Source organism: Arvicola amphibius, chromosome 15 (genome assembly GCF_903992535.2).
Source record: "Arvicola amphibius chromosome 15, mArvAmp1.2, whole genome shotgun sequence".
Taxonomy (NCBI): domain Eukaryota; kingdom Metazoa; phylum Chordata; class Mammalia; order Rodentia; family Cricetidae; genus Arvicola; species Arvicola amphibius.
In genome coordinates this window covers 5541103-5553809 of record NC_052061.1, presented here as the reverse complement: position 1 = coordinate 5553809, position 12707 = coordinate 5541103, and the positions used below count along the sequence as shown (strand labels likewise).

Genomic DNA, 12707 nt, shown 5'->3' with positions numbered 1-12707 from the left:
TATGTTTTATTTCCTTGACCAGGCTGAGAACTGCTTGAAGCCAAGGATCTTGGCGGTGGAAGTCACCATGTCCTGACCGTCTAGAACAAGCCCTGACACTTGGCTGGAACTCTACAGAGGATGGCAGATCTCTCTAGATTTGTCCAGCTAGGGGGACTGCGGAAATGCCTCTTCTAGTCCCGTCAACTCCAACCACCTGAGCGGGGAGGAGGGCGGAGCTCCCTTGACTAACTTACCACGACAGCTCCGCCTCAGGCTCCGCCCCAGCCCCGCCCATGTCCGTGTCCGCTCTCGCGGGTCTCCATAAAGTTCCTTTGGCGGCGCAACGCGCAGGGGCTTCTGGGAGCTGGCCGCCTCGGCCAATCAGGGAGCGCGGGCGAGCGGCGCGAGAAGCGGCGGCGGCGTAGTGCAGCAGCCGGGAGCAGACGGCCGAGCGGCGGCAGAGCCAGGTAAGGCGTGCGAGCCGCGGGTGGTCACGTGGCGCCGGGCTCATGGCCTGGTCCCGAGGCTGGCCTGAACCCCGTCCCGAGTTCGTAGCCACGAGGCTCGCGCTTCCTGTCTTGAGTCAGCTGGGAACGCCGGCCGGCGACACCTCACCGAGTGCTGTGACTAGGCTCTTGCGAGCGTGATCCTCCTGACTGGGGCGCGATCGCCACGCCCACCCGCGCTCACGGCTGCCAGGCGTCGCCGGGCCTGGCTGCGCTCTTTGAGGGGCCGGGGTCGTCCTTCCAGAGAATAGCTCTTCCGAGTAAAGGCAGACGACCCAGCGAAGCCCTGTCAATTCTTGTCCCCCTCTACTGATAATCCAACAGGATACTAATGGTTGCCACTCCGGCTGACTCACCTGTCTCTGGGTACCCTGCATCCTGTCTTCTGTAAGGGATCCCGAAGTATATTGGGTTCCTTTTGAAAGAACATCACAGCATGTTGGGCTTGCTGTCGCTTGTCAAAGGGAGTTGGAAGACAGCTTGGTCTATGTTAGACCCTGTCCCAGTCCCTGCCCCCCATAGATGGCTTTCAATACAAGCAGAGGTCAGCGCTGGTATTCCGTTTGGGGACACATTTTGTGTTCTGTCTGTACCTCAAACCTGTGACCGTACTAGCAACATTCGTTTATTTCATAAAAATACCCAAGCATCTTTTCCCCACATTTAGACACTGTCCATGTATTTGGGGCATTTTTATTTTTTTTTAAATTTATGCTGAGCTCTTCCAGCTTTAAATTCCTGTGCATTAGGCTAAGAGCCTGTATTTATATTTTCAGCCTAGGCTCCTCCTTGACCCTTATACATCTTCAGATTGTCTGATCACCTGCTGGAACAGCATAAAGCTAGCAAACTCCCTTCTGTTTTCCTCCGCCAAACGACTCCTCAGCCTATTGATTGATTGATTGATTGATGGGGGGGGGTAGGTTTTCTGCTCTGAATCCCAGGCTTGCCTTGAACTTTGATCCTCCTGCCTCAGTTTCCTCTGTGCTGGGGTGACATTCGTGTGAAATGAAGTCTAGCAGTATTTGCTTTCTGCTGTCTTTTTCCTCCTTTCCCTCCCCTTCCTCCTCCTCCTCTTGTATTTGGGAGAGATTCCAAGGCTTTGCTAGGCAAGTACTGTACCATTGAGCTACATCCCTAGTCCCTCATTCCATTTTCTCTCATTTAGTGATATAAAAGGGGTCCGACCAGCAATCTTTGAGTCTTCATTGGTTGCTTCCTCTCTTCCCTCCAGTCCATATTCAGTGTTTGCCACCAAGACACAGGTCACCATCACTTCTCAGTTGCATTCTTGAACTAGTTTTTCATCTGGGCTTCCTGCTTTTGCCTTGCTTTTTCACCAGCAGCTAAAGAGCTCACCAGATTATACCCCTACTCCCAAGCTGAATGTGCTGGTGCTTGCTTGTCATCCTAGTGCTTAGGAATTTGAGGAAGGAGGATTTCAAGTTTGAGGTCAGCCTGGACTACAAGTGAGATTCTGTCTGAAGAATCCTCATTTTCCCCAGCTCTCCAGTAAGTCTCCTCGTACTAATAGTAATAATGATAAAAATAAGCTTCCCGTAGTGAGCTGAAGCACAATTAATAAAAACTCAGAGAGAGAAATTGGGGTTCAACCTGAAGATCTCAAAGGCAAAGATCCTGGAGGCAGGATCGCCATTTTGGACTGAGGTCGAGGTAAGAGCCAGTGGCTGACTGCTTTGCTTTTTGGATCTTGAGGTTGAACCCCAGTTTCTCTCTCTGAGTTTTTATTGATTGTGCTTCAGTGAGCTGTAAGCCTTTCAAATAATCTGACCCACACTCTCTTGTCTGCTACCCTACTGTACAGCTGCTGGACATGTTTTGACTTCAGGGCTTTGCTCTTGCAGTTGGATGTCTGCTTTGCCTGTCTTCTTGGAGTTTTTATTAGAGGGGCATGTAGGGTATAAGATTCCTGTCTTCACTGCTTTAATTGTTCTTAGCAGTTAGCTTTTACGTGTTCCATGTATTGTCTTCTCCCAGTAGAACATGAGTGGCTAGCCTCTTGGTCTGGCATACAGTAGAGTAGATAGGTGCTCAATAAATATAAAATAAACGAGTGTTTTTGATATCATAGGCTTGAAGATGTGGTGGTGAATGAGACAGGCTTGCTATTCCTTTGAAGGTATCACATAAATAAACAATAAACACGTAAATATAAAATGTAGTTCAGGACTAGTTTTAAAGGTCTAGAACTGTAAGGAGCACTAGCCTACCATGAACAAGACTCTGGGTTTGATCCCTTGTACTGGAGGAAGGGACAGGGATATTGAAACAGAGACCTTAATGAAACAAAAATAAATCATGAGAATAGCAAGAAATTTTCTGGCAGTGGGAGTAGCAAGTGTAAAAACCATGAAACGTGAACAGTTGGAGCTGTGGTGAGCTTGGACCCCAACCCCTGTGTGTTGCAGTGTGTATTCTATATGTGGATGTTTCCATGGAGGCCAGAAGAGAGTGTCATATTCCCTGGAGCTAGAGTTACAGACAGTTGTAAATCTTTGGTGTGGGTGCTGGGAACTGAATTAGGACCCTCTAAAGAACAGTAAACCCTCCTAACTGCTGAGCCATCTCCTCAGCCCCTGAGCCTACAAGGTAGCTGTATCTAGGTGGTGGGGAGGTATCAGAGCAAAAATTAGGAAGTGAGAGGACCCAGGTCTGTTAAAATTCAGGTCATTTTAATTAGACATTGCTTCTTGGGGTTCAGAGTTAAGTACCTGTAAACCTTCTCCTACAGGAAGACATTTCTGGAAAAAGATGGTCACAGCGACTCCACTGGGGGGGAGCAAATAGAGGATTCAGAGTAATCGGGGAGGGCCTTTGGGGCAGTAGACCTGCCCTGTGACTTGGAAGTAGGCATAGGAGCTCGCTGTGTCTGGGGTGGGGATGTGTGTCCTGACAAGTACTGGAGGGCGAAGGGGAGAACTGCATAAGGTGTCCCAGGAGCAGAGAACTGCCAAGGTATGCCAAGGAGTTGAAGGTTGCAGCTGTGTCAAAGCCTGAACATTTATGTAGGGGTTGAAGGTGCCCTGATGGGTCTAAGGTGGGAGGTATCCTGGAACAGCCACTTTGGCCATGTAGAGAATGAGTTAGAAGAAATGGGAGGTTGCTGATGTAATCAGGAGGAAGGCACGAGGTCAGAACAGTGTGAGAAGTAAACTTGGAGATGGTGTGGGCTCAGGTGAGAGGGAACAGATGGTTTCTGGCTAAATTGGCTGTTAAAGGGACCCAAGGTGAAGAGCTGGAATTGTTGCTGGCACCCATAGATCAGGCAGGTACTGGTATCAGGTGGACAATTAGAAATAATTGCTTTGGAGAAAGAATCATATCTCAGAGATGCAGGAGTCTTCTTTGTTTTGCCTTCATGGTCTTTCCATAGCTGTATCTCCTCTGTCTCAAATAACCTAAAGCTTGAAATATTAGTAGCTTCACACTTTGTGGTTGAGGCATGCATGTGTGTGTATTTGTGAATGTCAGAGGTCAGGAGGCTTTAAGTAGATGTTGGGTGTTTTTCTTTATCATTCCACTGCAGTTTTTGAGATTGTGGCGCTCACTGAGCCTGGAGCCTACCAATTGGCCAGACTGGCTGTCCAATGGATCAGCAGGATCTTCCAGTCAGTGTCCACCTCCCTCAGTGCTGGGGTCAGACTGGTACCACCACACTCAGCTTTATATGTGACTGCGAGGATGCAGACTCAGATCCTCATACTTGTGCCACACACGCTCTCCCCAGTCAGCCACCTCAGGCTACTGCACACATACTCCACCAGTGCGCTCAAATTGTAGCCTAATCCCCAAGACTACCAGAAAAATCTCAGACACTGCCAGAAATTTCTTTCCTAAATCCCTGTGTTGGTCTGTAAGGTCCTCTAAAGGTCCCCCCTCTTAACACTAATTTTGGAGTGTCTTTGGTGTATGAGTTCATGGCACTAGAAATTAGTGCTGTGAAAACAAGAAGGACAAGTACACCAGACTCCAGGATCCTACTAGGAGGTAGGTGGTGGATTACCAAACAAGTAGCCATATGCCTGGTATTGATTAGCTTCTTTAAGGGTAGAGTATAGAAGTGCGGGACTGATTTAGCTGGAGTGTCTTAGCTTCTTCATAAAGGAGACCCATGCGCAGAGACTGAATGGAATCAGGAGTGAGCCTCATTGACGTTTAGGGACGAATGCACTGTAGATGCAGACGAGGTGGTGACTGGAAGCCAGTGACAGCCATGAGTTCAGTGTATTTAAAGAACCAACAGGAGGTCATAGAGCCAAAGCACATAGTCGTGGGAAAAAGTGTAGCAGGAGGGCAGGGGTCGGTACAGGGACAAACAGTGGAATCTCATGGCACACTCAGTGGAATCTCATGGCACACTCAGATCTCATGCATGCTAAACAAGCCCTGTTGCTGAGTACCACCTGCCTCAGCCTTCTGGGTAGCTGGGATTACAGGCAGGCGCTCTCACATCTGGCTGGACTGTAGTTTACAGATGATGGGAGTTAGTGAATTTTTTTTTTTTTTTTTTTTTTTTTTTTTGTAGTTCTGAAATTTGAAACTAGGGCCTTGAGCATGCTAGGCAGAAAATATACTGGGTAGCGATGGTGTCAATGTTAGGAACAGGGAAACCAACCCTGGAGGCTACTGTGTTACCTGGATGTGACGTGTGCAGGTGGAGGAGAATGGTAGTGGTGGGATAAACAGAAGTGGACTCATATATGTGTTTGTGTGTGTTAAGAATAAATGGACTCATAGTAGATACCATCATGACACACACCTGGGTTGGGGGGGTTACATGGTAAGACAGGAAGCCAGGGAACTTGGAGGGTTTTCCCACTGGGCCCAACCTCCTACAGGTTCCATCAATCTAAACATTGCCACACTGGAACCAAGCTCCTAGCCCATTGATCTTAGCACACTTTGACCCATAACACACATCTATCTAAACCATAGCATTAGGTTGAGACTTGAAGTGACCTTACTAATGTTTATTTATTGAATAGTTATTATGTGGCAGGGGAGGGAGTGAGTTTTAAAGATGAGTCACAGAGGGAGTAGTTCCCTTGCCCAGAGTCTCAAAATATAAGGATGAACTAGCTGTTTGGAGCTTGAGTGATTGTTTTCGTTTGGTAAAAGCGTGAATAGAAGCCAGGGCAGGGCAAGTAAAGGGATGCTAATGGACAGTAAATCTGGTGATCAGATGTCAAAGTCCAAAGCAGTCTCACTGGAATGCATTCCTGTGAGTGGGGGCCAAGAGGGTTCTGAGCAAGAGCATTATAAGAAAAGTGACGTCAGAAAAACAGTAGGTTGGCAGGAGGCAGTGCCTAGTGTCGCACAAGGGCTTGGGCTTAAGGAATGACAGCCAGGCCTTGTGAGAGAGTGAAAAGCCAGCAGCTGCAGCTGGAAAATCTCGTAAGAATCTGATGTCCCTTTTGGTCTGTTCAGGTAGGAGGTGAATAGAATTTGGTTTCGAAGTTTTTACTAGGTGTTAGCATTAATGTCTAATACCTACCTGTTCTTTCAGGAAGTTTCTTTGAGGCTGATAAGATAGATCAGCAGGTAAAGGTAAAGGTTGGGTGCTTAACCAGAAATTTCAGCAGGCCTTGGTTTTTTTGTAACCCAGCATTCTGGAGGCAGAGGTAGGATTCTGTTTTCTAGGCCAGTTTAGCTACACCACAAGATCTCGTCAGAACAAAACAAAGCACGGTGTACAAATAGAAAAAACCAAACACAGTTCACCCTTCTGAAATTGTTTATCTTTCTGCTTTGGAAATTGGAGGCTTATGCATGGTTGGGTGCTGGTGAGGGTCTCGTTAATGGCTACCATCTTGCTCTCCCTGTGCACACATGGTCTCTCCTTGGCAAATGCCGGAGGGGAGTGGATGGGGAAAGGCTAGCTAGCTCTTTATTATGATTTCATAGACAGCTACCAAGTGCTTCTTATGGGCCCTACCGTTTATCACTTTATTTAAACTTAATGCCTCCCAAAGGCCTCATTTCCTTATGTCATCCCATTGGCATACTTTTGAAGGGCCACAATTCAGTCCATGGTACCCAGAAGGGTCTGCCACGCTCACTCTTCATCATTACTCCATCTGAGCCCCTGGGTAACCAGTATTCTGGTTTCTAGCACAATAGATTAGTTTTTTCTGTTTTTAACTAGACTCATGCAGCTTGCCTCCTTCATTTTGAGAGGGATCTTGCTGGTAGTATAGGCTATAATTTGATCTTTTTTATTGCTGTATGATATACTAGGGTATATACCACCTTAAAAACCCCAAAATGAAATAATTTTGTGTATACAGTGATTTTTAAGTTATTTTGAGGGGGAAGGCTCTTAAATTGTTGTTACTGCCTAGTAAATCTATATTGTTTTTCTGATATTTAAAAAAATACATGCACTTTTTCCAGGAGTCATAGTGTCTCTAATGGTGTGTAGCTTTGAAACCTACTGTGCTGGATACTTTTATGTCACCTTGACACAGCTGGAGTCATCTGAGAGGAAGGAACCTCAAATAACAAAATAGTTCCATAAGATCAGCTGTAAGAAAGCCTGTAGGGCATTTTCTTAATTAGTGATTTATAGTATGGGTGATGCCATCCCTGGGCTGGTGGTCCTGGATTCTGTAAGAAAGCAGGCTGAGCAAGCCAGTAAGCAACACCCTCCATGGCCTCTGCCCCAGCTGCTGCCTCCAGGTTCCTGCCTGCTTGAGTTCCTTTGATGATGGACTGTGATGTGGAATGGTACGAGGAATGAACCCTTTCCTCACCAAGTTGCTGTGCTCGTGGTGTTTTATCGCAGCAATAGTGACCCTAACTAAGACACCTATCTTGGTTTACAGAAGGGTTTCTCAGCTTAGAAACTATTAATATTTTGGATCAATTCTTTGTCAGAGGTGTTTGTTACAGGTGTGTGTTTTACAGTTACACAGAACCATAATTAACATGTTTTCAGTTGCATTTTATTTTTTATTGTGTGTGCACTCATTTGTGGTCACAGTGCAACTGTGACTGCTTATGTGGAGGTCAAAGAACAGCCTGCAGGAGTTGGTTCTCTCCACCATGTGACTGATCCCAGGGATTGAACTCAGACTGTCAGGTTTAGTAGCCAGCACCATTATCCCCTGAGCCGTTTTACAGGTCCTTGTCTCCTTAAAATTATTTCTATTTTTGTTGAGTGTTTTGCTTACATGTATGTCTGTGTACCACATATGTGCCCAGTGCCCTCAAAGGTCAGAAGAGAGCCTTTCTCTTTTTACTTAACCATCGTTCTTTTATTAGCTACTAGATCACTGTTAATTTTTCACACATTAAAATAAAATGATAGTGATAGTTTAGCACATAAATCTTGATGCCGCTGAATATTTCTTTATTCTGGCTGCTGAGTATTTCTTTAACGATATATTTCTAGGTATTACTCTGGTGAACACATAGTTTCTATTGATTACCAAATTGACAGGATCTAAAATCATGTAGGAGACAGATTAGTGGGCGTGTCTGTGAGGGATCTTCCGTGTCACGTTACTCGAGGCGGCAGTTGTTTCGCTCGTTCCACAGAGGATCTAGATCGGATCTTCAGGTTTACAAGGCAAGGGCTGAGCCACCTAGCGGATGCTAAATGTCTGTGTTTGAAAAAATGCATCATATACCTTAAAACATTCATTCGTTCATTCATTCATTTTATATTTTATTTTATAGATGTTTAGCTTACAGGTATGTCTGTGCACCATGTGTATGCCTGGTGCTGGTGGAGACTAGAAGAGGGTGTTATGTCCCTGGAACTGGAGTTACAGATGGTTATGAGCTGTGTAGGCATTTTCTTAATTAGTGATGGATGGGGGAAGGGGGAGGGCCCAGCCCACTGTGGGTGCTACTATCCCTGGACTGGTTGCTGAGTTCTATAAGAAAACAGGATAAGCAAGCCAGAGAGAGCAAGCCAGTAAGCAGCACCCCTCCACAGCCTCTGCATCAGCTCCTGCCTCCAGGTTCCTGATCTGTTTGGGTTCCTGTCCTGACTTCCTTTGATGATGAACAGTGATGGAAGTGTAAGCCACATAAATCCCTTCCTCCCCAACTTGCTTTGGTCATGGTGCTTCGTTTCTGCAGTAAAAGCCCTAACTGAGACATTGGCTGAGAGCTGCATCCCACCATGCCAGGGGAAGGCATGCTATCAGGAACTTTGCAGTCACAAGCCAGGGCTTGAGTGAATAGACTGAGGCTGGGTTATAAAACCTCAGGCTTGGTCCTCTGTGAAGGTCTTTACCTGCTGAAGTGCCACAAGTGCTCTAACAAGCACCACCACCGCCACCAAGTGTTCAGACACATCTGAGCATTTCACATTCAAACCATACCTACTTACATCCGCCTCTCTTAAGAATGTTGATATGCCCCATGGTGTATACGTTGTTTAGACATTGAATGACAGGCGAATGCAGTGCAAACCAGCATGAGAAATTATGAACTTCAGTTATTTTCTCAGCATCTGTTGACCCACCCTGTGGTCAACAAGACCAAGTCTTGAAGTTTGAAGGATCTAAGTGGGATACCAGGAGACCCTAGACTTTTGAGCCTGGAGTAGTGCAAACAAAACACTTCTTATTTTTATTATTAAAGCAAGCACAACATGAGGTGATGTTTACAGTTAGCTTATGCAAATACAAGTACCATAGGGGAATGCACCTGGTGGTGTGTCTTACCATCTTTGGTTATGTGAAAAGACCCAAGAACAATCCTCCCAGGCCTTTGCCTTTCCCACAGAGATAAGTGGACATGCCAGGCATTTCCTTTATGTTCCTGATTTTTAAAAAATTAATTTAAAATTAAAGGCGCATGCCACTACTGCCTGGCTAGTTTTAGTGTTTTTAAAGAATTATTTAGGGGGCTGGAGAGATGGCTCAGAGGTTAAGAGCATTGCTTGCTCTTCCAAAGGTCCTGAGTTCAATTCCCAGCAACCACATGGTGGCTCACAAACATCTGTAATGGGGTCTGGTGTCCTCTTCTGGCCTGTAGGCATACACACAGACAGAATATTGTATACATAACAAAGAAATATTAAAAAATTATTTTTAAATTTATGTGTGTGTTTGGTTTAAGACTTCCAGTGGATATTGTGTGCTGGCATTGCGGTGCACACCTTTAATCTCAGCACTCAGGAGGCAGAGACTGGCAGATCTCTGAGTCTGAAGCCAGCCTGGTCTACAGAGTGAGTTCCAGGAAAGACATGGCTGCACAAAGAAACCCTATCTTGAAAAGCAAAACAAAAGCAAAAAAAAAAAAAAAAAATCAAAAATGAACCCAAAATACAAAATAGTTTCTTTCAGAGTATCATATTGAAAACATTTTGGTTTTCTTCATGAAGTTCTAAGTTGACTTTACTCTTTAACAAAAATCATTTACACTGTAAGTCTTTAAACTTCCTAGAAAATTATGCACACATACACACACACAGTACAGTTCACTGTACCTGACTATCACTTTTTGTGGGAGAATGAAGATGGCAGAACTAAAAGTTTCACAGTCTCTTCTTACCACCACTTGGCACTATTTTTGTTTTAACCTTGCAACCTGCCTTTAAATTTAATGTCCTTTAATGCTCGTCTCAAAAACTGCTTTACCTGAGGAATCAAAAATCTCAGCATGTACTGCAGGCATCTCACAACCCCTGTAACTCAATCCCCAGGGGATCCAAAGCCCTCATCTAGCCTCTGTGGGCACTCATACCCACATGGTAAACACTCACATAGATACACAAACACACATCAAAATAAGTCATTGTTTTTTCAAGACAGGGTTTCTCTGTGTTAATAGCCTGGGCTGCCCTGAAACTCACTTTGTAGACCAGACTGGCCTTGAATTCCGAGATCCACCTGCCTCTACCTTCTGAGTGCTGGGATTAAAGGTGGGCACCACGCATGGCAAATAGCAGCACTTTAAATGATTTTTTTAAATGGATATGTTTGTTTTGCCTGCATGTATGTCTGTGCGCTATATGCATGCAGTTCCCTCAGGCCAGAAGAGGGTCTCGGATCCCCTGGAACTGGAGTTATTGTTGGTTTTGAGCTGACATGTGGGTCCTGGGCAGCCAGTGCTCTTAACCAGCTGCTGAATTTTTTTTTTAAAGAAAAAAACAAAAAACATTTAAACAGTATGTGTATGTGTGTTTGTATGTATGTGTGGAGTCCAGAGGAAAACTTGCAGGGGTTGTTTTTGCAGTCAGCTCCCTCTTTCCACCATGTGGGATCAGGAATGGAAAGCTGATCACAACAGCACATGCACCCCACGCGTTCAGCCATCTTCTGAAGCCATGGAACAACACTCTTCACAGCACTTTCCGGTGGTTGTTAGAGGAGCAGGTGGCTTTGTCATTTATGCCCGTACTCTGCAGTAACAAGTAAGATGTCCTACGGAATCAGGCCTTCGGTTACCTTGTGAGATTGTGTAAATGAAGAATATCTTGGGGGCTGGAGAGATGGCTCAGAGGTTAGGAGTGCTGCCTGCTCTTCCAGAGGTCCTGAGTTCAATTCCCAGCAACCACATGGTGGCTCACAGCCATCTGTAATGATATCTGGTGCCCTCTTCTGCTCTGGTGGCATAGATGCAGACAGAACACTGTATATACAATAAATAAATAAATCTTTTTTAAAAAAAGAATATCTTGTATGTTAATGAAGACATGGTTGTGTCAGAATAAAGTGAGGCTGAGTTAGAAGATACATGGCATTCCTCTGGTCTCAGGTCAGCCAAATATTATAGGGTGTGTGCTGGGTTTATATCTGAGTTTCCATGGTTTGGAGTTACCATGAAAATCCTATGACATAAGGCCTTAGGCTGTAGCAATTCCTTCTTAATGAGGCCTTCTTCCCTCAAGATAAATGGAGAGACTGGAAGTATAGAGGGATTGTTCTTTAGGCTTTCTGGAACTTGCTGCAATGATACTCATTTCCTTACCTGCCTTGGATTTGCAGGAGGAGGCAGGAACTCTGGCCCGTGGCTTTATATGGCTTGTCTTTGTCCTGCTGGTGAAATCAGTATGCACAGAAATGATCTGTTTGCAGTCTGACTCATTTTCTGTCAGGCCTGTTCTTGGGATGTATTCAGGAACACCTCCTGTTGTTGATGAACTGTGTCCCTTTCAATTTACAAAAAGTCCTGGAGGTTTATTAATCTTGTAACAGATTGAAGCAGCGATGGAAACCTCTCTCCTCCTTGACACAGGTCTTTTTCCTTTCATGTAGCACCTGCATCTCCAATGGATACTGAAGGGTTTGGTGAGCTCCTTCAGCAGGCTGAACAGCTTGCTGCTGAGACCGAAGGTATCTCCGAGCTTCCACACGTGGAACGGAATTTACAGGAGATCCAGCAAGCGGGTGAGCGCCTGCGTTCCCGTACCCTCACACGCACATCCCAGGAGACAGCAGATGTCAAGGCGTGAGTACTGGTGGGGAGGTGCTGTTGACTGGGTAGTTTGGGGGCAGGAACAGTTTCTTCTATGGCAGTCACAACTGACTCTCTGAGGCAGGAACTCAGAGAGTTTATAGCAAGTTATCAAACCTTGCTTCGTTTCCTTGCCTCTCTCGGGTTTTAGAGTTCCAGCCACAAACTGCATGAGAGCCCATATCATCTGCAGAGGTGTGAAGGTGAAGTGGGTGGAAGAGTTTTCTGTATAAAATGCTCTCAGTAGTTCCTGCTTGGGTCCATGGCTTTTGAGCCATAAATAGCCTCTTCAAGTGTGTTAGAGATGGGCCGTGCACGGAAGTGCTACCCAAAACCAGAAAGCACTCAGCTGTGAGCAGTTTTTAAGGGTAATTGGAAAAAATTGACAAATGGTCAGTGAGGAGAAGCCATCAAGTGAGGAGTGATTCTGTCTGCTTGTAGCCAGTGACCCCAGAGGCTGCCTCTGAAAGGCCTTGAAGTACAGTGCCTTCAGCTGATTGTACAGCAGGAAGGAGGGTGAGTCCCAGGAGAACAAAACTTGGAGGAAAAATGCTGACTGGCGGGGTCATACAGCATAGCAGGATGATGGAGTGTGCAGAGGATCCTGGTTGGGCAAAACAAAAACTCAACGAAAATTCAAAACCAAACCCTTTCTTTGAGAAATATGATTTAATGGTTATTTATTGTGTTTTAGAAACTTCCTTACACATTAAGTCTTGCATCAAGACTGATCCCTATATTATAGTTGGACAGCAAAGGTTCAGAGAGGGCTGGCAACTTGCT

At 45.5% G+C, this 12707-nt stretch overlaps 1 protein-coding gene across 1 annotated transcript in view; it reads left to right on the top strand.

The window, feature by feature from the left end:
- The first annotated feature begins 380 nt into the window (after positions 1 to 380).
- Nup93 (nucleoporin 93) overlaps positions 381 to 12707 on the top strand; it is a 94584-nt gene continuing 82257 nt past the window's right edge. The window contains exons 1-2 of the mRNA XM_038313258.1: positions 381 to 449; positions 11726 to 11918. Coding sequence (XP_038169186.1) covers positions 11740 to 11918 — 179 coding nt within the window. The 5' untranslated portion in view covers positions 381 to 449; positions 11726 to 11739. The remainder of the gene's footprint in view (positions 450 to 11725; positions 11919 to 12707) is intronic.